Raw genomic sequence first — 27,790 nt, 5'->3', positions numbered from 1 at the left:
AAAAACATTTTAACCTTGTTTTAACCTGAAGCTCTTGTAGTATAGTTTTTGTAAAGTTAGCCTCTGCTGTAACTGAACACCACAGTCACAAGCATCAAAAAGTTATAGGTACTTTCCATATTAAGTTAGTAGTGTCAGATAAAATATCAAGCAGCAGTACAGGACTGAAAATAGCTGAACACATTTTGATTAGAAAGATTATACCTGAAATTTAGGACAGTGCTTGTACATAGAAGCCTACAAACAAACCATGTCAGCAAAATCAGTAAATGGTTAAATTATATCAACATTTGCACTAGGTAATATTTAGTTGACTAATATATCATACCATATGAAAATAACTCTTTGGACAGGTTAGAGTGGATGCACTAACTGAATAATTTTCTACTACAGCATTCATATTATGAATGGAACTGTTTACAGCAGGGACATTTTCTTTGGTACAATGCACTTAAAATGACAGTAAGTTGGCCACATGTATGTAAGGCAAGAGCATATCAAGGCAGACTTGTAACAGGAAGTCCCTGATGGCAATTGCAGTAATCACTGTATTGTATGTGTACAGATCATACTTCAAAATTCTTCTTTTGCAGCATGCAGCAACAAAAGATACTTTCCAAATCCTTTAGTAAGAAACTGCAACTTCTACACCATCAAAAGCATCCTGTGAATCACTGCTTCTCAAGAGACATTATCAATATTGCTTCTTCTATCATCAGTATTATGTTAAGCTGGGACTGAAAAACAAAAGCAAGCATATAAACTGTAACATACTCTGAAAAAAATAAAACAGAAAAAACCAAATCTAAATATTTTCTGTAGTTGAGAGTTACTCATAATAGTGCAGATAATGACTTCTACTACCAACAATTCCACTTTCATATGTAAAACCAGGAAAAAGAGTTTAGGAAAAGGAACTCAGTAATATTACTTGAAATGCAATAAATTTTGGCAAAATCACAAGCAGGCTGCTAGCATATACCCAAAAATGAGCACCCATCTAACTTCTAAAGTTTTTCATAGTGTAGCAGTTATGGATAATTTCTGTACCAAAAAAATCTGCTTTCAACTGCAGTAAGATATTAATCAACAAAATGTTATCTGCAGTAAAGTTGTAGTTTATCGGAAAAAAAATTCATCAAGTGGCTTCTGGGTTTGGAGTAGAAAAACAATTTAGTATATGAATATTTCATTCAATGTTTATATATTAAAAAATTGGGCATGTTATTGGGGAAACTTATTTTGAACACATTTCTGATATTTCACAATTTACTTGAGGTTTCTGTTTGGGAGTGAGGAAATAAAGGAAGTGAAATGCTTATCAGGTCATATTCTGCACTCAGTGTAATTTTACAGCCAATTTCATCAATCTTTCTCAAAACTCTGTCCTAGGAAGACACACACAATATTATGGGGTAGCGGCAGTTGGACCGCTTCATAAAAATAACATATCCTACAGTCAAAACCTCAGTGCTGCAATCAAATTTGTCATTTCTGGAATCCCCTGGGTGAATTTCTCTCCCACTCTAACTTCTCCCTCTCCCTCTTGCTCTGTTCGTGAACAGTCACAGTTTCTTCATCTCTGATATCAAAGCACAGCAATTCAAGTCGAAAACCTTGGTTCCTTCAAGGAAAAAAAGAAAAAAAAAGAAAGGATGCTCATAGAATATACAGCAATCACTCTAAAACTAAATCCACCATGAGGGTAATTTACACACTTCTGTCTTCTTATCACAGAACAGGAGCATGTTTGTATGTTTTCTAAAAGATTACTGAAATTTGTGTTATAAAAGTGGTATGTGAAGAAGTTTTTTCTTGCTGCCTCTGATGACTAGCATCAGCACTTACTTTTTGCGGTCCTTGCCTTCGTTCAAACTAACAGCAAGGGTAGAGACAGATGCTTCTGACTGGAGTAACTCAGCGTTAGCTTTCTTCTCAAGAAATGCAGCTCTTTCGCCTTCTAGAACTTTTTTCTCTTTCTCTAATTTCAGACGCATTTCTTCAAGAATTTGCATTTGATGTTCATGTTTAGCCAGTTGCTGTTTAAAGCACAGAAGAAATATTGCCAACTAGTAACACAAGGTGGTGATATCACAACACAAAACCCCTCTGCAATAAAACAGTAAAACCTACCTCAACTTGTGTTAAAACTCATTTAAAATTTGCAATTCTTTCCCAAAACTGGTAAGACTAAAACCAACAATCCAGAAAAATAACCACTGATATCAGATTGTCCTCACAGAAGCCAGGCTACAGACACAAAGTACAGATGGAAACCTAGTTTTCAGCCTGCGTAACCTCACAACATCCTTTATTCCTCTTGCCTGCCCTCATAAGAAATAATTAAGACTATAAATGTAACAGTAGGCCTGTTTTACACAGTAAAGCTGTCAGATTTTATAAATGTGTGTGTGTGTGTATGTACAATATTCATCTATTTACTTCATTGCAACAGTTAACTAGAGGCAGTATAAAACCAGATATACCAACAAAAACATTCAGGGTAGAAACAGTAAGCTCCTAAGCAACTGTATGTCTCAGGAGTGGTAATGCTGCACAAGTTTCTTCTGAATAAAGAATGAGAAAGCAATCTGAAGCACAACAGAAATTCCTGGTTTTCTTTAGTTTTCAGATACACATGCACACTTCTCAAATAATTAGCAGCAAGAGTCTATGACAAATGCTGCTTAGCAGTGACTGCATGATCGCTTTCTCACATCAGGAACTGGGAAAACTAACAGCCATAATTCAATTGCAGTATGCAGAGCTCACAAGCCACCAAATACAAATCATAGAAGGGTAACATCAAAGGGTACATGGCCATGTGTTCTTCCAATTGGATAGCCTAATACTGAGAAGGACTGAACCTCATTTTTTTTCTCTGCAAGGACTTAACAGATTTAGAAAACAAATTATTTAGCCTTCTCATATAAAACATGCACCTAAACTCCTTGCAAAAAATGCTACCTCTTTGCTGGAAGACTGAGTTACAGAATATTAATAAGTCTACATAAATTTCCAATTTCAATTACACTAGTGTTTGAATATAAATATGCATGACCATGATAGAGTCTGGCAGAAAGTAGATGAGAAGATCCTGTTTCACCAGTTCAGCTTGACAGGACTAAATCTTCAACAACATATTCAAGAAATGTTCCACATCTCCAAATATTCTTAAGGCAGCTGGGTATAGATGAGATTTTAAAACAAAAACATGACCAACAAAATCATGCCACCCAAATTTCAAACCTCTCAACATGAGGGTTGAACTTATATTTAATAACTAAACCTGCAGGTCATACAAGCACATATGTCCCACTCCCTCAGGCTGAAAAACAACCCCTGGGATTTCTTTTTCTGAAATCATGTTTGGCACAGAGCAACCTGTGCATGGAAAGCACTTACAGTGCTGCTATGGCATACAGGTATTTCTCAGCATACTGCTAGAGAAGAAAAAGAAACATGCAACCATTATATTTATCAGCCCTTTTACTTCACCGTATCACCTCCTACCTATTGACTTGTCCCAGCTTTCCAGCAAAGCCTTTAGACTATAAGCTCCCTCCTTCCACAAAAATCCAAAGACATCCACTTACAGAATCATTTAGGTTGCAAAAGACCCTTCAGATCAAGTCCAGCTGTTAACCTACCACTGACAAGTCCACCACTAAACCATGACCCTAAGTGCCAGATCTAAATGTCTTTTAAATACCTGCAGGGATCGTGACTCCACCCTCCCTGGGCAGCCTTTTCCAATGCCTGACAGCCCTTTCAGTGAAGAAGTTTTTCCTAATATCTAATGTAAACCTCCCCTGGCACAACTTGAGGCTGTTTCCTCTTGTCATCTCACTTGTTACCTGGGAAAAGAGACCAACAGGCATCCCACTAAAGCCTCCTTTCAGATAGTTGTACAGAGAGGTAAGGTCTCCCCTGAGCCTCCTTTTTTTTCAGGCTAAACAAACCCAGATCCCTCAGCTGCTCCACATAAGACTTGGTCTACTTGTTTGCTGTGTCTAATCAATCTGATAATCTAATCAATCTAATTAGTCAATCTGCTTTTGATTACTTACACTACATTACTGCCCCCAAAATACCAGGAAATTATGCTAAAAAGTTAACTATTTCAAATCTCAGCAGACGAACTTAAGTCAGACAGGCATGCTTACCTGTCGCTCTTCTTCTTTAAACATTGCTACTTTCTCCTTCTTTCTCCGCACATACTGTTGTCTTAGCTCCTTCTCTTCTCTTTGCAGTTCAAGGTAGAACTCAGACCACTCTACTTCATAGACTTCCTGTGGACTAAAGTCCAAAAATGTAAGCAAGTCTCCAGTATGCTGCTTTAGTCAGTGTGGAATGCCATCAAACTGGAACATTATTTAAACAATTAATATTCATCTGAAATATTAATTTCTATAGCTTGCAACATAAAAATTCATAAACAAACCTAAACAGAAGGAAGCATCTTACCTTTCTGTGTCTATATCACTACTGCTATCACCACAGTGCTGGCAGGAAAAGTTCTGCTTTTCAGGGAGAAATGAGTGGAGCTTGTGCACAGATGCATCTCATACACCAAGAGCACACTACCTTTGAAAAGCATACCTGGCTTAATGATACAAGTTTTTCCAACCAAATATGTACCACAAACTTCTCTAAGTCACAAGATTCCAGAGAGACAAAATTGGTGGATCAGAGCTGTGCTAATGGCTATTACAAAACCAAAAGGAACAAATCCAACCTGTAATGGGTAAAGTTCCAGCTCTTTATCCTGGGGCTATTCTCTTACACCATTCATAGTTTCTGACAGCTCCTGAGTGCTGACTGGTCAGCCACCCTCAGCTATCTTTAGTCTTGCCAGGTATCTCATGCCTTCCACTAGGAGGCAAAATAAATATATATGTTTACCAAATATTTAAATTTGGTTTAGATTTTTAATACACATACACACTTTTGTACCAGTTTAAGTTTGTTTCTATTAAAACAGAATGGAACAGTCTGTTTCTGTTTCTATTAAAACAGAATGGAAAGACTTACAGAAAAGTACATCCAAAAACTTAATCATTTAAGCGTTAAGTAATCTTAAACAGCTTTCTTCCATATTTAAAATGATGACTGACCAGTTTCCCAATCCTAAAATTTCTTATTTGTATTCCAAATATAACCCAAAGAGAGAGAAAAATCATCGCGAAATTGCACATAACAGATGTAATGTTTGTAACCACTCAAGGTCAGAGCACTTTTCCAATTCTATCTTATTTGAGCAATACATTGCAATAAAACATATTCAGAACAACAATCTTTTGGGGCTTGTCTTTTGGGGTAGGGCGGTTTATCAGCTGTGAAGCAACTCAGGTCATCCTGAAATTGCATCTACCATATAAAACAGGGGTATGGTTTTCACACAGGTATGTTAATCCAAACGATCTTTAAGTTTGGACAGCATATGTAATAACAATAAAGCTACAACACAGGTTTTCTAGTGCTAGCAATCTCACTGTACACACTTTTGGATCCTGTGTCAGTTCTACTAGCTAACATGCTGACTTTGAGTGCAATTAAAGCCACTAGAACAAGTGCTAGACTAAACTAACATGTTGCAATCACACCTTCATTTCACCATACAGATGCCTTTAGACTTGACCTAAGTGAGTTTACTAGGTAAAAGCAATTTTGTCCTGAAATTAGTAAAAGATTAACTTTGAAGACACTGAATTTATGAAGTAATCAAATTACATGTTTCAGGAAGAGGAGAAATAAAAACATAATTTTTAAATGCTCCCTCCCCCTGGACTGAATTGTTCTGGAAATTGTTCTGGAAATCACAAAGACAAAATTAAAGCAGTGTTTCATCTTCTGTGTCTGGCGTATCAGCAGTATAATGATCCAAACAGCCTTTGGTTTAGGAGGCTTGGGGAGGAGGGGAAAACAATTCATCAGCTCTTAAGCCAATCCTTTCAATATTACTGCCTCCACTGCTCACATTAAAACACTTTTCAGTTTACCTGACAACTGTTTCCACTAATTCGCATATAGGACATTATGAAAATCAAATTTACAGGTTCTTTCATTCTTATGGGTTGGACCTCTAGGATTTTATGCTTGTACAAAACCTTTTGCAAAATTAAAAAATCACTTCCTCGGTTTTACATCCAACAGACGCTGCATAAAATGCATGAAGCATCCTCCCATATACGCCCAAACACTATCCATCAACCATTATATAAATTTTGCCATAACAGGCTTTCCAAGTCCAGACTGGCTGCTTTTCATGGCTGGGAAGCCAGATTATACCTATATGACTAGCCTTAGATGGTATTTTATTTATTCCCCGAAGCACCATATGGTGGATTCTTTAAAGCAGTTTACCACATTATACTTTAATCTGATACGGCATATACGTGACTGAAATTCTCATGACCTTTTGGAATGAACCCCCAAATTTTGTATATTGTCTTTGCAAGGAATGAGATTAAGTAAATTCCCAATTAGCCGTTAATTTAAGTTATTCTAATTGTTCCTACCGAATTCAAATAATGGTTTGATAAAATACCAGTATAAACCAGGTGTCCTGAAAGCAGCAGAATTAATAGCCCAAATTCCTATACATGATTTTATGTTCAGTGATTGTAATACTCAAAGTCCTGCCTAGATCCTTCCACCTTTTTAACTATATAACTAGTGCCCCTCCATACTTCCTAAATATTTTTTACTCATTGTGAGTACTTTCACAGCTCTTTCCCACACAGTAGCCTTAGCTACTTCCAAATCACCCATGACTTTCTCATCCTACCGCAGTACTGCCAAGTTCCCAGGAGTTTCAAAAGACAGTACTTGATTCAGAAGTAATGATTTACTGACAACAAATGCACCCTGGCTGGCCAACAGCTGGTAGGAACTTCTGCTAGAGGTCTTCTGCTTTTTCTGCAAGCGAGAACACTAACCATGTAATCCCCTGGAAGCATCCAACCCTTCACAGAAGACTGAAAATGGAGAGGTGGTTAGTAAGTTATTAGGGACAGACTAACAGACTGCACAGGTAAACTTAATTCTCCCTGCAAGTATGGTTAATTAAAAACTTATCTCTTAGAATGCAGTTGCAAATAAATGAATTTAAAAGTTATTATGATACAAATTCACAAAAAATGTACAAGTAGAGAACAGGTATTTTTGAAGTTGTGTACACTTTCAAGTGTACACAAGAGCCTCACTGCAGACTACTATCTTTATTTTCCCTCCTCGCACCTAGTAATAAAAATGCAACTTTTCTGTTGTGTGATGAAACCATCTCTTACCAGGTCTCCTATATAAACATAAACCTTACCAACACATTTTTTCACATATAAGAGTGAAAGCCTTTGATGATGATGATGATGGCTTGACTTCACGAATGAAGATTTGGGAAGGGCTTTACCCATGCTTACTACAAGCGCGCTGATGACTAAAAAGGCCAAAGCCTTTACAGATCTGCTTACAACCTACCTATCGCACAAGGTAACTGGAAACCCAAGAATTACTGGGTTTGCTTTGCAGTGGTGTATAATTTTTGATGAATAAAATAGTGTTGTAAATACAGAAGAGTGGTACAGGAACTTTACAGGCGGATTTTTCACCCAGGACAACATGTCATGAAAAGGCAGGACGTTAGCTACTCAAGTGCCAATGTTCAAATGCTACAAACACCGCTGCATTAAAATCAGCAGAGTACTGAAGTCTAGCAGAAATTTTCTAAATTTACATAAAAAAACCTCAATTGAAATTATCAAACTTAGTAATTAGAAAGCTACATCACAGGCACAAAATACAACTTCTCAACATGCATTTTGACCATTATTTACACAAATGCCTTAAAATTTTATTCATCAGTTCAGTCATACTGCTCTGCTATATTAACTATACTTTAAAACTGAGGATCTTAGAATTCTTGTGTACATATTGTAAACATCTTTAAGGACAAAGAGGACGACAATAACACATTTTTGCCTAGAAGAAGAGGACAACGCCTATTCTGAAAGATATTGAAATTTACAGGCAGCACTGAACTTCCTCTATGGAAGGAGATGGCTTCTACCACACTGTTGAGGAGGACACTTTTTATCATTCCCTTAGTAGCTCCATAAAAAACCTTATGGGTAGGGCTACATTAGTCTGCCAGTTACACTACATAGAAATTCTCTAAATTCTCTTCCCTTTTTATGGTATCATAAAATATCTCTCCCAAAAGACAAAAGGCCTTGTCTTTCAGCCCTCAGTGCTACTCACTATGCCACATAACTGCAAGACAACCACATACCCTAGATCCAGTCCCACTTTTAAATATGGGAAAAGTCTATGGTCAGTTTCAGTTGGTTTTAAACCTCACTCACCTTCGGTTCTCTGTTTATGAGACAGATACTTCTTGTTAAGTCAAGACAAATGTCAGGAGACCGCTGATTCATGGTAGCTCAAGATCAACTAAATGAACTAATCTTTAAATGCACCTTGACATTAAGACTTGAGAAAGAAGTGCCCATATCCAGCATCTTCCTTGTCCACATTAATCCCATTTATTATTTGAACAATATATAAATTGGACCTAATTAAAATAGAAGAAATGCTGTGACTGTGAGTTACAGTAACTGCGAGTTACAGTAACTGCAACTGCCTTAGAACTTTTGCACAAAGTAGAGGTGAAAGCAAAGAATTTAACTCACTAAAACCAACTATTTGGAGGGAAGCCATTTAAAAGTTTGTTTTGTTGTGGGTTTTTTTACCAGAACAGAATGGGTAAAGACAGTCTGATGACTAGGTAAAACAGGAAGTAAACAAACCAGCTGGTTCAAAGCACTAGAAATTGTTCTTAATGCAAAGTCTTATTTTGTTTTCATGTCTGGTTTAAGTCAGTATTTCCCACCATGACTATGCAATAGTAGCACTTTGATAAACTGTGAAGACTTGAACAAGTCCTGAAGCATCAGTTCTTCCCCATCAGGATCCTAACAACTTATAAAAATACAGTCCCATGCATAAAACAACCAAAGGAAGTCGGAAGAGTGAGAGGGAGAAGACAGAATTGGAAATAAAAGATTAAATAAACTGGATAGAAAAACTGTAAATATTTCCTGCAAAACGTAGCTTTACTGCATGAAACAACCAAGTGTCTCTAACCCTCTCCTTAACTTTCCTCTATTAACTTCCGACAGTCTAGCAAGAGGTTTCTTAACCTGAAAAGGCTAGACATTGGTTATTATGGCAGACAATATGAGAAGTCAACAGTGTAACGAATGATTTTGTAAAAGTTTTTGCTTCAGTTCCTTTTGAATTTTGATTAAAACCAAACCATTGTTCAGAATCAGACATTAAGATAGAAAATAAAACAGCATGCTGATATATAATGAAAATAGTCTAAAATGCACAAAGTGCATGTACCTGAAGAAAGTTTACATTGTCTACAACAAAAAAATTAAATTCCCAGGTTTATTATAAAAGAGAAAGATTGCAGAAATACAACCAGCTTGCATGCCTTTAAAAGCAATGTTCATATAATCCCACATACTTCTCCACGAAGATAACTGAATGAACAGCAACATACTTACTCTGATCTAAAAAAACACAAAACAAAACAACAATCAAAAAGCCATCAACTTTTTTTTTCCCCTCTTATGAAAACTATTCTATGTATGCCCTGTATTGGGTTGATACAGTCAAATGTGAAGTGAATAGATGCTGAAAGCAAGTGCTGCACAGGCAGTCTTTTACCTGACTGGTTCGTTCCCTGGACCCACATCTCTGAAGCCCATCTCTTCCAGTCTGCACCGTCTGTACAACTCATAATGTTGTGCATGAGTCTGCTCTCTTAAATCTTCCATATTTGTGCAAATAAGCATCTCACGAAGCTTTACAAAGTCACAGTGGCTCTCATTTTCTACTATTGGGTTAAAAGAGGAAGATTTTATTATTATACATAATTAGCAAAATTGTCAAAATAATTTTTTTTTAGCATTCATTTATTTTGTTTACTAATTATAATCCCACAAAAAGGTATCTTGTTATTTCCGATACATCTCATAATTCCTTATAATTTCAAATATACACATTGAAGCACTAACTGAGTACTGGTGAACATGTTCCAACACACCCTGATTTCCTGTTTGAGTTGAACAATGATAAATTGCTCTTTTTTTCCCTTCTTTTCTACTGACAGTCATGAAACTTTGAAATTTGGTAGTACTAGAGGCACTGCTACCATATTAACCTTCCCAAATATTACATACACTACCTCACAGTTTGATTCCAATGATTGCATCATTGCTGATGGAACTACCACTTAGTGCACACCTCAAGTATTACTTGCTAAACTCCTTCAACTGTTGATCCAAAATACAATCAATATGGCATCAGCAGATAATATGAGCCCCTTTAAGTATTGGTGAATTTTATACTGCAACAACCACAATCTTGTAAAAATACCTTTGAGAATTCATTTACCTTGTACAGTGCCCCAAGGGTACTGACGAACTCTCACCATTTTGTTTCCAATTTGCACCTTTTCGTCACTTCCTACTACCGCAAATGGCATGTGCCCCTGCAAGAGTCACACCAATACAGTCTTATCTTTCAGCATTCTTAGGTCAGAACTGAAAACCAAACACTTCAGAAATAAACTGGAGAGAAAAAACACCATTCAGGAAAAGACAACAGGCAGTTTCAAACAAAACCCACTTTGAGATCTAGTCAAACTACTACAATAACAAAACCAAGAGTGGTTGACAGACCAGACGAGACCTCATAGCAGCCTTCCAGTATCTGAAGAGGGGCTATAGGGATGCTGGGGAAGGACTCTTCATTAGGGACTGTAGTGATAGGATGAGGGGTAACGGGTTAAACCTTAACCAGGGGAAGTTTAGATTGGATATAAGGAGGAAATTCTTTACTGTGAGGGTTGTGAGGCACTGGAATGGGTGGCCCAAGGATGTTGTGAATGCTCCATCCCTGGCGGTGTTCAAGGCCAGGTTGGACAAAGTCTTGGGTGACATGGCTTAGTGTGAGGTGTCCCTGCCCATGTCAGGGGGTTGGAACTTAAGGTCCTTTCCAACCCTAACTATTCTATGATTCTGTGAGTGCACTGCCCATTTAGACAAACATCAACAAGCTAGAGAAATGGGCAAAGAGGAACCTCATGAGGTTCAATGCCAAGTCATCCACATCAAAGGCGAATAACCCCATGCTCCAGCAAATGCTGTGATATGACTGGAAAGTCACTTTGTTGAAAAAGACATAGGGCTCCCGGTGGACAACTGGACAACAGATTGGACCTGATTCAGTAGGTCTGCCTCAGTAGCAAAGGCAGTAGATTACATCCTGAGCTGCATTAGAAATCGTATCAGCAGTAAACAAAAAGCCACTCCAGAACACACCCCTCTGATTTGCATTCAGCCAGAGTCCACATCCCCAGTAACAGTAATGAGAAAAATCATAGGTTTGAAGCAGAGGTACGGTTACTGATGTGGGCTCAGCCAAATGGCCAGAAATACAAATAGAGGTTGGGTATCTACATGCTAACCCACAACACCTGACCAAATTTAAAAAATAAATAAACCATTACCTAGAAAATAAATCACTAGCAGAGCATGACAGCAAGAAAGGGGTAACAGACCACCACCTTTCTTCACAGCAGAAAGACCTGTTACTGAATGACAGCCTCCACATTCTCATTCCCTGGCAGAAGTGACAGAGGTTGGGACTGCAGAGCCATACACTCCAGCATACCAGCTTCTCCTCCATACTTTCAAACACCCTACATGCAAACATTATGTTCATGTGCATCTACAACCATATGCACATAAACAGCAAATACAGAGTGCTCAAAGCAAAGACATCTAGCTTCACAAGCTTAGTTGAAGCTGGCAGATACTCCTGGGAGGACCTGAAAGGACAATAGTAAGAAGCCAGAAGTATATCTGATTTCTTCAATCCCCATAGAAAATCTGTCCTAATTTCAAATAAAGTACTAAATAAAAGGAAAAGGCATATGTGAGACTTGGTACAATAATGACCAGAGAAAACTGGAGAAATGAAACACCTGAATATCTTTCCTAACAGATGTAAGGTAGGTATTTGTTGAGGAAAAGAGCAAAGCCAATATGCCCATCTATTTTACCAATTAAATATTAATTATACAGAAATTAGAAGCAGTATTTATGAGTTAGAACTTCTTTTCCGTTACTGAGCCAGGAAAGAAAAAGCCTCCTAAAACAAGTGGTGTCAACAGCAGAACAACAGGAAGATTTGGGAGTAGGAGAGAACAAGAAAAGAGAAAAAAAGTAGATGAGCTTTTTAGGAAGAGAGAAAAACAAATGAACTTGTTACATACAAACTTGTAAGCCTCAAGGTAATGGTGAACAAAACAGGCATTAATCAGCATGAGAGAGTGATGCTTTAGTACTAAAATATTGATGTTTTTTGTCATTTACTTACATTCATGATGGCATTCAGTTCAGAAATGGCTTCATCATCAGTTGGAAACTGGTATATCTGGATGCGATTAATAACTAATTCAGACATGATTTTGTTCTTGAAATTCTGTAGTTCGCTTTTAGTAATGCTGTCTGCTTTGCATATAATTGGTATAATGTTCACCTATTAATGATACAAATTATATGAAATGCATAAGAATTCAGTTTTGAGGAGACATCCTTTATAAATTAAATTGTTTGGTGATGAGCTTTTCAAAACTTTCCCCGCAGTCCAAACTTTTCCATCAGTTGTTATCAAAACTTCACAAACCATGAAAAATACATCCACTGGCATCACTCAACAAAGTAACGACAGATTATTTAATATACCTGCTTAAAATTGATTCTGAGAAAAGAATGAGGAAGGAGATCCCATACACTTTAGTGCTCAGAACAGCAACGCCTACTTATTAACTAAATGACATAAAGCTTTTTTATCTCTGCTAATAAAATAGCTTGTTTTAGTTTAAAGGTACATGGTTCAGGTGTTAAATGAAAGTTGACAGTACAAATACAAAAAGAAAAGGAACCTGGCTACCAAAGCCTGCCTACCCTTGAGCTCCTTCCTTGGGGTCCTTTCAGCTACAGTAACATCTTGTTCACCTCACCACTACAGCAGATCATTTCTGAAGTATCTGCTACAAGCAGATGAATGGCAATGACTGAAGCATCTTGCTTACCAGTCTTTGCATTAGTTATTCAGAACTCGCAATTCAGTTCTACTAAGGTAAACCAACCTATTTCCTAAACCAATTATGACAGTAACTTAGTAGATGCCGAATTCTTCTTAAAAATACTATCACCACTCCCAAAATACGCATTTTTCAGAACTAGATAGAAAGATTTAATGCCGGTGTCCAAATATTCGGGGAGAAAATACAAATAATTCTTCCACATTTCTCAAGATGAGAATTTTACATACTTCCTTGATCAGAGATGCAAAAAGGAGGAGGAGGGGAGGGGGAGAAGGAAAATTAAAATAAAATAAAATAAAATAAAATAAAATAAAATAAAATAAAATAAAATAAAATAAAATAAAATAAAATAAAATAAAATAGAAATCCACTTTTTTTTTTTTAATATTCTGTCTGAATGGAAATGCCTGGGCATGGAATCTCAGAATGGATTCAAAATTGATGTTTTTGAAATAAGTCTTGTGTCTTAACCAAAACATCCAGATGAGAAAAAAACAAAAAGGCATTCTAACTCCAAAGTATGACTGCTAAGATTATTTGATGATAGTTACACACAAGTAGCATACGCAACCTAAGCGCATATGGGGCAATGTCTAAACACAAGTAAAATGATAGATTTTTTTCTTTTAATAACAGGTGATTTTGGATTGTATAAACAATCTATTGCAGCTTGGAGTAATTCATGTCTTCAATCAGATTAGCTCAGGGACATCTATTTAGGTTTTCTATGCTATAGGTTTGAAAATGGAATGCAGTCTTCCAAATTAAATTAACCTTTATGCTGATTTTCAACAGATAAGTCTTTCTAGCACTCCTTAATTGGGAAAGAATTTCTTAGACAATGAATAGCAGAGAAAGACTACTGAAGAGTCCAGTAACAAAAGAAAAGCAGAATCACCATAAACTGATTACAGCTAGCAATGCTGGTGCTAATCACAACCTTTGCATTAAAATTTAAAAGCTATACTGGCTTTAGATAAGCAACAAAAAAGTTACCTTTGTTTAATCTGTTAAACAGAATTAATTTCTGCTTGCAGCATCTAAGGTTTACTTGAAAAGTAGTATCCTAGTGCTTTCATCCACCAATAACATTAACAGGGAGCACACGCTGGAACTAACAAGAGACATAAACTGTATTTATTTGTGTCACATATAGACCTGCCTCAAGTCCCAGTGCTCCCTCCTATGCCTACTATTGACTCAGAAACCGGACTCCCTACCAGCCCCTTCCTCAGCTACAACCAACTTTAAATAGCTACAAAATTGAATTTTGCTACAAAGTTATAGAACATTAATGCAGAATCACTTTAAAGTGTCGTGTCCCCCCCCCCCAAATGTCTACATTTAAATAAAAAATACAGTCTTATCCTTCCCCTTGCCTGTAGCTGCTCATTGCCAGGTAGAACTAAAATGTGACACTGTCCAAGGAGACAGATTACTTTTCAGCTTGATCAGTTCCCTAACGAAGCAAAAATCTTTAGCTTTCAATTTCAATCAGTTCCCTCATCCAGGGAATTGGCTGCCCAAAAATCTTAAGCATGCACAATGGGAAGAGGCAGCTGAGACTGCCTCACTGAATAGCAATGTAGATTGAGCATATAAAATCACCAGGATAATTTTTATCTATGTGCATTACGTCTCTGTTTGCTAGCACCAAAGTCAGTGCTCTCATCATCCTTCTGCCAGAAATGTAGTCTTGATTTCCCCCAGTCAGAAAACATGCTATTATTCTAAATTAAGATTTTCGCGTAACACTTTATATTAATGTCAAAAAAATCTGTTGCCTCTTTTTGCGATAGATAAGGAAAAAAAATACATGTACTTGAAATTATTATTGGTTGCTATCTTGCAGGATGATTTACATGTATCTCTGAATCAATACAAAAATTCTGAATTATTCTTTCTGAAGAAAAAAAAAACAACTAATTTAAACCTCACAAGGTACATCCATCATTCCCTGCCTTAACAGTATATATAATTCCTCAATAATTACTTAAAAACGCAGATGTGTCAGTTGAAAAATCACTAGTTCCCAGCAAGAAAACATACAGAGGATTCCCTTAATCTGTGAATGAAACCTGGCTGACCTGCAGTGATTCAATCCTAAGCAAAACTACAGGACTTTCCAATGTGTAAAAGCTCGAGGACAAATTCTTAGCTAATCATCCAATTTATAAACAATAGAGAAAAAGTATTTGCCCAAAGATAGGTCTGTGTTTTTCCTCCCAGGATTACTGAGTATAGGATGACCCTATCCTATTCCAAGAATCCTCTTTACCTCTGAGCTGTTTAATCCAGTCTTGTTTTGTACCAAGCAGACCATAACAAAGCTAACAGTGTACACTGCGATGGATTTATGAAGAAACTAAAGACAACTTTGACAGACTTATACACTTGATGTATGCATGTTCCCGTACCACCTTCTCTTTATAGAATCCTGTACTCAGCAAATGTGACCACGGACTTACACATCCTGGAAAATCCTGAGTTCTGAATTGCCTCTAGGGGAATACAGTAGTAAAAGCACCACAAACATGTTTCACAATGGGACAGAAACCAAACTACAGTTAAAGTATATACTTTTTCATCTGTGTCTATTTCTATTCTTGAGTAAGATCAGAAAGCAGAATCCACTGCAAAGGGATAAAACAAGAGTTACACGCTGTTCATGTTCTATGTTCTCTCTGAACCAAAGCAGAAACACAAATATTTAGAGTCATAGAACCATAGAGACATAGAATAGTTAGGGTTGGAAAGGACCACAAGATCATCTCGTTCCAACCCCCACTCCCCGCCCCCCGCCATGGGCAGGGACACCTCACACTAAACCATGTCACCCAAGGCTCTGTCCAACCTGGCCTTGAACACTGCCAGGGGTGGAGCATTCACAACCTCCCTAGGCAACCCATTCCAGTGCCTCACCACCCTCACAGTAAAGAATTTCTTCCTTATATCCAGTCTAAACTTACCCTGTTCAAGTTTTAACCCATTACCCCTTGTCCTATCACTACAGTCCCTAATGAAGAGTCCTTATAGGCCCCTTTCAGATACTGGAAGGCTGCTATGAGGTCTCCATGCAGCCTTCTCTTCTCCAGGCTGAACAGCCCCAACTTCCTCAGCCTGTCTTCATACAGGAGGTGCTCCAGTCCCCTGATCATCCTCGTGGCCCTTCTCTGGACTTGTTCCAACAGTTCCATGTCCTTTTTATGTTGAGGACACCAGAACTGCACACAATACTCCAAGTGAGGTCTCACAAGAGCAGAGTAGAGGGGCAGGATCACCTCCTGCCTGCTGGTCACGCTCCTTTTGATGCAGCCCAGGATACAGTTGGCTTTCTGGGCTGCGAGCGTACACTGAAGCAGGCTCATTTTCATTTTCTCATCGACCAACACCCCCAAGTCCTTCTTGGCAGGGCTGCTCTGAATCTCTTCTCTGCCCAACCTGTAGCTGTGCCTGGGATTGCTCAGACCCAGCTGTAGGACCTTGCACTTGGCATGGTTAAACTTCATGAGGTTGGCATCAGCCCACCTCACAAGCATGTCAAGGTCCCTCTGGATGGCATTCCTTCCCTCCAGCCTATCAACCGAACCACACAGCTTGGTGTCATTGGCAAACTTGCTGAGGGCGCACTCAATCCCACTGTCCATGTCAGCGACAAAGATGTTGAACAAGACCGGTCCCAACACCGATCCCTGAGGGACACCACTCATTACTGGTATCCAGCCGGACACTGAGCCGTTGACCACAACTCTTTGTGTGTGGCCATCCAGCCAGTTCTTTATCCACCGAGTGGTCCATCCATCAAATTGATGTCTCTCCAATTTAGAGACAGGGATGTTGTGTGGGACAGTGTCAAACGCTTTACACAAGTCCAGGTAGATGACATCAACTGCTCTACCCCTGTCCATCAGTTCTGTAGCCCCATCATAGAAGGCCACCAAATTGGTCAGGCAGGATTTCCCCTTAGTGAAGCCATGCTGGCTGTCACCAAGCACCTTGTTAATTTTCATGTGCCTTAGCATGCCATCCAGGAGAATCTGCTCCAAGATTTTGCCAGGCACAGAGGTGAGACTGACTGGTCTGTAATTCCCTGGCTCATCCATTTTCCCCTTCTTGAAAATGGGGGTTATATTTCCCTTTTCCAGTCATCGGGAACTTCACCTGACTGCCATGATTTCTCAAATATGACGGCCAGCGGCTTTGCAACTTCATTCACCAGCTCCTTCAGGACCCGTGGATGGATTTCATCAGGACCCATGGACTTGTGCACATTCAGGTTCTTAAGATGGTCTCAAACCAGATCCTCTCCTACAGTGGGCCTAAGGTCTTCATTCTCACAATCCCTGCATCTGCCTTCCAAGACTTAGGTGGTGTGGTCAGAGCATTTGACAGTGAAGACCGAGGCAAAGAAGTCATTAAGAATCTCAGCCCTCTCCAAATCCTGTGTAGCCAGTTCTCCTGATAGCTTTTGAGGAGGGCCCATGTTGCCCCTAGGCTGTCTTTTATTTGCAATGTACCTATAGATTCTCTTCCTGTTATCTTTAACATCCCTAGCCAAGTTTAATTCTAACTGGGCCTTAGGTTTCCTAACCTGGTCCCTAGCTTCCCAGACAACATCCCTGTATTCTTCCCAGACTGCCTGTCCTTGCTTCCACATTTTTCAAGCCTATTTTTTCCCTCTAAGTTGCCTCAGGAGCTCCTTATCCATCCAAGGAGGTCTCCTGGCCCTCCTGCTGCACTTCCTTCTAGTTGGGATAACACTCCTGAGCTTGTAGTAGGTGATCCTTGAATATCAACCCACAGTCTTGGGCCCCCCTGTCCTCTAGGGCTATATCCCATGGAATCTTACTAAGCAGGTTCCTGAAGAGGCCAAAGTCTGCTCTCTTAAAGTCCAAGGCAGTGAGCTTGCTGCACGCTCTTCTCACTGTCCTGAGGATCTCAAATTCAACCATCTCGTGATCACTGCATCCAAGGCTGCCCTGGAGCATCACATTTCCAATGAGCCCTTCCCTGTTGGCGAGCACGAGGTCAAGCATGGCACCTCTCCTTGTCAGCTCCTCTATTACTTGCAGAAGGAAGTTGTCTTCCACATAATTGAGGAACCTCCTGGATTGCTTGTGCCAGGCAGTAACATCGCTCCAACAGATGTCAGGGTGGTTGAAGTCACCCATGAGCACAAGGGCCTGTGAGCGTGAGGTTTTTCCTATCTGTCTATAGAGTGCTTCATCCACAGATTCCTCTTGATCAGGCCATCTGTAACAGATCCCCACAATAATGTCTCCCATCGCTGTTTAACCCTGACCCACAAACTCTCTGTGGACTGCTCACCTGTCTCCAGACCGAGTTCCATACTCTCCAGCCTATCCCTAACATAAAGGGCAACTCCCCCTCCCCACCTGCCAGGCGTGTCTTTTCTAAAGAGCCTGTAATCTTCCATTCCAACACTCCAGTCACAGGAGCCATCCCACCGTGTTTCTGTGATGCCTATTATATCATACCCCCATAGACGTGCACACATCTCTAATTCCTCTTGTTTGTTCCCATTGCTAGGGGCATTTGTAGAGAGGCATCTGAGCTGAGCTCCAAATGAAGCCGGCTCATTGGCTGGAGCGGCTGGAATATATCTACATTGCTCGAGCATTTATTATAGGTACTGGCAACTGACTGGGTGTGTTGGGATGGAATGATGCCCCCTCCCCCAACACATCTAGTTTAAAGCTTCCTTGACCAGTCTGGCAAGCCTCCTACCAAAGTAGGAGAGTAGGTGGCTAGAAGCTAAAATTCCCCAAAGCAGAATTATGCTCATTTTATCCTGATGGGAAAATATTTCACAGGATGCTGGGACTCATGGATCTATTTCCTTTTTCTTTTGGAAGAAACACTGCTTTAAAGGTAGTTCAGTTTATGAGAGCACAACCTAGACGCCAAGTATTTCTGTGGTTTAACACAACCTCCAACTTCAAAACTCTGAGCAGAACAATATGTTCCATGAGACTGTCCCATATTCTAGTACCAAGGCTCTTTAGCTCTCAGTGCATATTACAGGATATTTTCACAAACATTTTTATCTGGCATAAGGAAAGCAGTGACCCTGTCTCTCCTACCTTTGTCCCACCATACTTCTCCCCCCACTTGCTCTGTGTTATTGAGAAAGTTCAAAAGGCAAAATGCATTCACAAACAAAATTACAAAATCCCAAATGTGCTCATCAACCACAAAAATAGAACAGACAGCTGATCTGATCCTTGTTATTTTGAAGAAACATCTCACGAACAAGCAAACGCAGGAAGAAGTGTACCTTTAAGAGAGACAGTAATAAAACACAAGGAAAGGGCTAGAGGAACAACAACTGCATTTAAGTGATCAAATCTCTCAAAATTTCAACAAATTAAACCCAAATTACAAAAGGTTTCTTAAAATGGGCTAAATATTTAGCTTCATCCAGCCCATTACAGGAAAAAAGAATTTAGAAAGTGCAAGTAATCACATCAGAAACTGCTATTTTAAAGCTTTCAAACCAAATCAAGATGTGACATTTAAAACACTAATGCAGCCTATCTTAGAAAAAGTCATGCTGGCAGGTTGCTCTGCTCATGGCATTTGCCTCTGTGGTTATCTGCAACAAAGATCTTCACAGTACTGCAAAGCTTTTTATATGCCAGCTTTCCAGCAGTCCCGAAACTCAATAGTGAACTAGAAACAAGCTTAACTAGAAATATTACAGTGCTGATGGAGAGTACCCTGCCCAATCACAATAAGACACATGTTAACAGTTTGTTAAAAGTAAAGTTGGCATGGGTTTATTCAGTTTTTACACCTCGTAGTGCTTCTTTTTTCAGCATCCTGCCAGATGTCTCTCTCCTTTTTCTTTGTAAATAAGCAGGTGATGAGCTGCAAGCTACTTGCAGAGCTTAAGGTATACCTTAAGTTCAGAATACTAGTACTAAAAACATTCCAAAACCAAACACACAGATATCGAACTGAAAGGTAGTAGAGGGCCTAAAAGCTGCAAGATGCTTCAGAAAGTAAGACAAATTCCTGGAACTCTGTTTCAAAGTCTTACCTTGCTGTCTAGGCTTCTCATGGTTAATAAATCTAAGGGTTTCAGGGAATGGCCTGTAGGTGAAATGAAATAGAGGCAAACATGGATGCGAGAATCATGGTAGTTAAATAAAGAACGTTTAATTTTCAGTTCTTCCTGGAGATAGGCTTCAAATTCTGCATCTATATAATCCACTATTGGCTGATAGCTGTAAGAAATAAAATTTAACAACCAGTGATTTGCTAGTCCTGAACAGAGCCAAATTAAGAAAGGAATTCCTCTTGTACCATTTTGTGGATTTTTGCTTTACCTATCAAAAGGCTGCTCAGGTATCTACAGCAGAAAGTTAAATGTACAGAGTGATTTGATTTCTGAAATGCTACTCAAAAAAGAATGGTGCACCTAATACAGATAAAATGTTTCCTAGTTCCTATTAGTGAACAAAAGCTACATAAATTTAGTTATGATTATAGCCAATTTTCCCAAGTGATGTTTTATAAATTTTTGCAATCAACCTGTGCAACTGCAGACTCTTAGATACAAGGAAGATACAAAAAACTCTTTGATACAGTACAAGAAAAGAAAGAATATGCGATTACCAGCACCAAGTAATAGGACCTCCTTTATCTTCTGAAGTACCGTACAAGAGAGCTCTTAAACAACAGACAAAAATTAAAAAGGAGGAATGCAAGAGAACAATGTAAATCTGATTTGCAATAAGTACAGTTTAAGCATACTTTACTCTATTTAAAAAGAGATTATAATCTGCTTTCAAAAAGAAAGTGTTGCTAGATGTAAAGGCAGTGTGCCCTTACATTTCTGCTACTACACAAAGTTTAGAAACCAGATCAAACGCTATTAAAATTCCGAAGTAGTTGTTACACACAAAATTAAGGGAGGACTGAAAGGCAGCTCCTACACCACACAGCAAACCCTCTAATACCCATTCTAATACTTGCATCGCATTCATGCAAGTCACAAGCAGTAACTATTTTCCAGTCATATCATAAGCCACTGCTCTCATGACAATGTTAATGTGACTCTCTAACCTTCATTTATAACTACTACCATTTAGGCACCCATATATCACAAAGAATTGCTAAAATGTTTTACAATTAAGATAAAAGAAACAAAGTCTGCTGAGAGACAATCTAGTATTTTAAAATCTTCAATTCATAAAAGCAGACTCAAAAGAAGTTCTGAAAGACACTAGTGTGGTAGCTCCACATCTTCTGATCAAACTGCTCGACATGAAAAACAAAGGCCTTCAGAAATCCATTCGATGTTCATTCCAATTTATGGTCTTCAATATGTTCCAATCAAATGCTTAAACCCCCTATATATCTAATTTATATAATCTACAGTAACCTGTTTTCTTGTTTAAAAAGTCTCTCACTGACCTTCTCCCTGCTTTCCTCCACTCTAAAACAAAGTCACTATTGCATGTATTATTGACATACATTTATAAAAGGTCATATCATAAAGAAAGGGGCAGAGTTCATCTGCTCTCTCAAATAATTTCCTAGATGAGAGAAAAACATGCTTACTTTGGTACATAAACAGTTAACCAAATATTTGGAGTATATGCAAGACAAGTATTTATTACAAAGTCCAAAGAAAAATCAATTGCAATTGAAGACCAAAACTTCTGCATATCACAGCAATAAGAGGGCACTTACCTATCTTCTTTGTTTATTTGGTCACCAAATCCCACCGTATTTACAATGGTCAGCTTCAAAAGAATATTACTTTCCTGAAGTTCACAAGTCTGGGCTCTAAGTTCTACTTTTGGCAGAAAATGAGTTGACACAGGGTCATCAAAACTGGTGTTAAATAAGCTGTTTATCAGGGTTGATTTCCCACTTCCAGTTTCCCCTACAGTTAAATAAAAGGGTTAGGGAAGACATTTTGCACATTAAATAAATACCTTCTAAGCACAGAAAGTGTTATCACAGGAACTCAACAAATTTACACAAAAAATTGCCAACTGATTCCACTGAGCAAAATGATTGCCTGCATTCTTTCTTCATAATGATCACTAAGTATCTTCTACTTAATTTTTTCATCCTACAGATAAAAGAGTTACCCGCTAATAAGCAATAAACAGAACAGTCTCTTGACACTTGTCTTTCTTTAAAAGTGTGAACTACTTTCCTACAGATTTTAAAAGCTAAGTAACTAGCTGCGAAACCACGGGGTTCAACACAGGGGTTTTATGAATAAGGATGAAATACTAGAGCAAATATTTGATAAATATAGAAATACTTCAGTAAGATCACCTTGGAATTTCAGGAGGTTTTGATTTGAAGCTCTTTGTTACAGTAAAAGTAGTGTAATTTACTCAAAAGAATCCAAGAAGCTGCCCATAAATCAATAAATACATTTTGCATCATATTTGGTCTTCATATTGTTTATGAAAATGTTAACTAGAAAAAGGATGGATACAAATAAGCAAAGCTGGGGGAAAATGCGGAATTATAGTTCATGCTTAACATTAAAGAAAGAGTTTAGCATTGCAACTGGATTTAAATTTCAGTCACTTCCTAAGGATGGGTATGCTACTAAAGCCTTAAAACACCCAGATAGTACTTACCAACACAAAGGATGTTGAAGAAGAAGCCCCGACTGATGGATTTTTTAACCAGTTGATCTGGTAAAGTACTAAAACCAACATGACCAGACAAGGATAAAGCTCGATAGTCATCATCCTGCTACAGAAAAATCATATAAAAATGTTAGTGAAGTTAATTGCAAAGCAATTAGTAATGGCCTACGTTTTTCCTTCTGGAATTTTCCAAGGGTATCACAAGTCTTTCCCTCAGTGCCAGCACCTAATGCAGCTTCACTCTGCTACATACAGACTAACAAATATGCAGAGAAATTAAGTCCACAAACTGACCACATGAAGCTTGCATCCCAAAGAAATAACACATCATCCAGCTGAAAAACAAGTTACTGCTCTATCGCTAGTTTAGAAATACAGTGATAACTCAAAAAATAAGAAATGCAAATCATGCTGAAAGCAATTAAGTCACCACACTAGCCAGTCTGTTCAAATTAGTATCCGTTGGATGGAGCAGCTAAATTATGCTTGAAGGCAGTACCTCATCCAACTTTTTTCATTGAATAACTCAAAGCTTGTCATCTGAATGCTACAACAGTTGTAATATTCTGGGACTGCTTCCCGTTTCTCACTGCTTTCTCAGAATTCACACTCTTTTCAAAGAAACACACAATACAGATAGCTTGAGGTGGTCCAAACCACATCATTCCTTCCCTCACCCTGTTTTTAAAGGATTGGTAGCATAGGTTTCATGGAACCGCACTGGGATTTCTGCAAATTCATTTAATCAAGTATACTGCTTTATATCGAGTTGTTTTGCCTGTTAAAAAGAATATGCAAAGAAAAACCACTGACTGAGACAAAAGTAACATTTAAAACCTGGGGTGTTAATTTCAGAAACAAACTAAAAAATGTATAGTTATCTTTTAAATTTACAACCTATTTCAGACTAAAACTGCTCAAAGGCCACTCCACAGCAAAAGCTGGGTCTCAGACTACATGCATCTCTCTGCCCAAGCTTCCTGCAGCATGAGACTTGCAGTCCATTCAAGAACTAGCTTGCCACTCAGCTTGGAGCGACTGAGATTTGCCCTCCAAAGCTTGAAGGAAAAAAGTAATCAATGTTCGTGTGCTTAGGCAGGAGGTGAGGATCGTGCCAGTCCCAGGCAGCTACACAGGCCCTCCAAAGGATGCGTGAGCATCAGCCATGATGGCAGATAACAACATGTTAACATGTCCATGGGCGCTCCAAATGTGACTTTTGGAGCCCTGAGTTTTCCACTATCACCAACAGGTGTGGACATTAGTTAACCTGAAAATCTATTTTAATCTTCCAATAACAAACTGCATTACTCTCTTACAATCCATTACTTTCTTAATAACCAACATTATATTTAACCCAGCAAATACCAATGTTGCTCTTGCCTCATAACACAGGAAGTAAGTAGGAAACTAAACAGCTTTTGGAAGCAAGTAGAAAATTACTTTCCAGTTTTGGGTTGTCAGAATCCAAAATGTGGATGCGTGGTGTAGGCATGCATACCATTGACATGTCTTGATGCAGACGTGCGCATGAAAGAAAGACAGGGAGCAGATGGGATCAGTAGAGGGAACAGAAAGGAAACCTTGGCAAAATAACAACAGAAGAGAACAGAATATATAGGAGGATGAGGCAGAAAAAATAAAAAGAGAAGTCCATGAAGATGTAGAATAAGAAAGGAGATAGATTAAAAATCACATGGAATTAATTTGTCAGTCTATTCTATAAAATAAAAAACAAAACACAGAAGTCAAGTACGAAACAAAGCATTTCCCCAAAAAGGTGTGTAGGGAAAAAAGTACTGGCCAAAAGACGAGGCAGTGAAAACTCCTCTGACAATTTCACTCAGAGTTATCAGGTAATTTATTCAGTCTGACAGAAACAGCAGACAACTTTTAGGAATTAGTCCAAACATCAGAAGCCAAGGATTCTTCCTTTATCTCTTTCAAATGACTTCTTCCCTAGAATTCTGGTGCACCAACTATTTTCTAGCCCACTCCAACACACAACACAGCTGAAGTTGCTGCAAACCATAGGCTGACACAAGATTTTCTTCATACATGTGCATATGGAGAGACCTCAGAAATGAACCTTTGGAAAACAAAAGCTGACATTTTTGTCCCATGTTTCTGTCTGAAGAAATCTGAGGCAGGGCAGAATCTTCCTGAATGCCCTGAACTCACCAAGGATGGGCAGAGGAAAAAGTGGTGGGCTCATCAGTAGAGAATGGGGACATACTGTGCAGGCTGCTACTGAAAGACAACTTCTGGACAGTATCATGAGGTATTTAGGAGCAAGCAAACAAGCCGAGACATTTTGTTGGTTTTCCAGTTGTGAAGAGGTGTCTTCACAGACAGCAGCATATTCACTCGTAAATGCCATTAGCACCTCTCTTCATCAACAGGCACTTGAGTACCTTGAAAATCTAGCACAGTTAGTACCTGTTCCTTCATTGCTACCTATGGATTGATATGGCAGCAGGCAGCAGGTGGGGAATTGATACCTGACAGCAGAAAAGAAACCAGGTCTTCACAGCAAGTGCTCTGTGTGCCAGGCAAAGGATAACAACAGTGCTTGTCTGTTCAGCTACTGCTGTGCAGGAGGAGAAAGTGTTCAGCTCTGTGGTCTGCACTAGGTCTCTCTCAACCTGTATGTTTCATGGAAGGAAAATCAGATGAACAGAAATCTGGTGCAGCCCTCTAAGATGACCTTGACACTGAAAAATCCTCACACTGGTATCAGTACTGGTATCATGTCTGCATTCACTTTGGAAGATCAGCACCTGTGAGGACCCAGCAGTGCCTGCTGCAGCTTTAGCCCTGAATTTCCTGAAGAGCAGCAAGTCAGTCGTCTTCACCCCTGGTTGCATCAGCACCTTCTTGTTGATGCTCCTTGTCCAAGTGAGAAAGTCTTGGATGAGACAGTGGCAGCTGCTATTAGAAGCTCTCTTTGACTGCAACTCCCTTCTTTTCAATCAACCAATGACAAGCATTGTATGCAGTTGTGTGGTGGCAGCAGCTGCCAAAACTTACCCAGAAGTCAAGTTTTCAAAAATCAGAAGTACTAAATACTTGCATCTCAGACTTTGTGGAGCCCAATAGCGAGCAGATTTGCAGAAGCAGCTTGCGCTGTTTTCCAGGGGTGATTTTACATTTCTCTTGAAAAACAACTGAAAACAAAATCTTTTCCAGAATACAGTGGGAAACACTTTAATAATTACACGGCATGCGTTAAACTAGGAAATACTATGTGATGTCAGTATATATTTTACATCATTACATTTACATAATTTACATTTATAAACCTAACACAAAATCACCCTCCTCCACTACAGAATTGTGTTATACATCCTGTTTTTACAGTATTCTCTGTAAAGTTTTCCATGCACATGCTTTCCTCTCCTCCCTTACCAGATCTATCTGCTCAGTGGACCCTCAACCCCACTGTCACTCACTTTTGCTGACTACTGCATCTCGCCATACTCTTTACACAAACATTAACCAGCAAAATCATTCTGTATTGTTTCTCATACTCTAGCCTTAAGCTGTGCTTTTTTTTTTCCTTTCTGCATTTTTTCAGCTTCCCATGAGAACCAGTGAAGTACTGGCTCTCATCCTCACTATATATACACAGCACATGCAAAGACAGCTTATATGAAGTTATGCACTGCACTACACTATACTGCAACTGCAAAGGGTTCATATAGGCCTTAAAGAGACCCTGTGTGAACTGGAGCTCCCTGCATGGGAGCCCTGACAGAAGGCAAGCACTGCCCAGCAGCCAAGTGGCAAGCAAGCAGAGGAACAAGTCTCCACTCTCAGCCTAAGGTTGACCAGACAGACAGACCGGTGTGGTCAGGCCCTGTGACGGCTCTAACAATTGCCCTACAAGTAACTGCTTCAGAAGCCCCTCTTCCTTCTCCCCATTCCACGCCGCTTCATCAAGAACCAGAAAGACACTGCCCCAGATGAAAATCCCCCGAGAAAACTTCAAAAAGAGTTAACAGTTGTTTCCCGTTTTTCCAGTTCATGGGGCAGCTTCACACACAGCTCCACTGGCACAACTGGGGTGGAACAGCACAGTGGCACAGATGAGCCAAGAACCACCACAGACAGGTACTTTATCTACCTTCCTGCTACCAGAAAAGGCAAAAGCAAGTAACTACATACGCAGGCAAGGTGCAGTTTTTTTTCCCAAATTCCACACACTCCATGATGTTTCCAGAACCCTTCTGCACTTTGCATTGCTGAGATGTGACACATGGGCAGAAAACTCAAGTCATAAATGAATCGATTTCTTTCATGTTTAGAAAGGGAACTAATGCTCCAGCACTAACGCACAGACAGAATCAATGTCTTCAAAGCACTGAACTGACAGTTCTGCCGTTATACATAAGGAAAGCTATTCCTTCAATAGCCAAGGTTCAACTTAAGACTTGAAACAGGCAATACGCTACGGGAGCCCCAAGAAGGGCGACAGCTTAAGACAAGTTACTTTAACAGCACAGCCGGCATCCCCGGGAGCCCAGCGGCAGGCGGAGGCTGCACTGCGCCAGCTGACCCGTGCCCCGGCTGGTTCAGAGGGCAGGCCGGTGCAAGCGGCACCCGCACTCCTCTGCGCGGTGTAATCACCACTCCCCTTCCCCTGGCGCTGCGGACCCGTCCCCTGCGCCGCTCCGGGTGACGCCCCCCAATAGGCACGGCCGGCGCAGCGGCTGCGGTTATAACGGCCGTCGGAGCAGCCCGCGCTCCGCTCCTGGCTTCTGCACAGCGGACGGCACCTACCGGCAGCGGGCAGGTAGGGGCTCCGGCCATGGCCCCACGAGGTGAGGCACAGAGCAACCGAGGGAGGGACACGCACGTGCCGCTCGACCACCGAGGGCGGAGGCTGCCGGCCCGGTGCGCACCGCCCCGTCGGGCAGAGGCGGGGCCGCAGCGGCCCCACGAGGCGAGGGGCGGG

The 27,790-nt window shown here is 39.6% G+C and overlaps 1 protein-coding gene across 1 annotated transcript; it reads right to left on the bottom strand.

Annotated features, from left to right (window-relative positions):
• Positions 1–765: 765 nt before the first annotated feature.
• On the bottom strand, positions 766–27,717 carry SEPTIN10 (septin 10). Its single transcript, XM_062607001.1, is given in 11 exon segments — positions 766–1,523; positions 1,525–1,624; positions 1,849–2,039; positions 4,167–4,299; positions 9,736–9,904; positions 10,465–10,561; positions 12,454–12,615; positions 20,250–20,436; positions 21,908–22,103; positions 22,822–22,939; positions 27,616–27,717. Coding segments are annotated over 11 exon segments (1,518 nt in total). The 5' UTR covers positions 27,646–27,717; the 3' UTR covers positions 766–1,388.
• Between the last annotated feature and the right edge of the window lie 73 nt (positions 27,718–27,790).

This window comes from Pezoporus occidentalis, unplaced genomic scaffold (genome assembly GCF_034315485.1).
Source record: "Pezoporus occidentalis ecotype Australia unplaced genomic scaffold, CSIRO_AGI_Poc_V1 ctg99, whole genome shotgun sequence".
Taxonomy (NCBI): Eukaryota; Metazoa; Chordata; class Aves; order Psittaciformes; family Psittacidae; genus Pezoporus; species Pezoporus occidentalis.
Note: the sequence above shows the minus strand (reverse complement) of the source record. Positions and strands in the feature narration are given on the sequence as shown.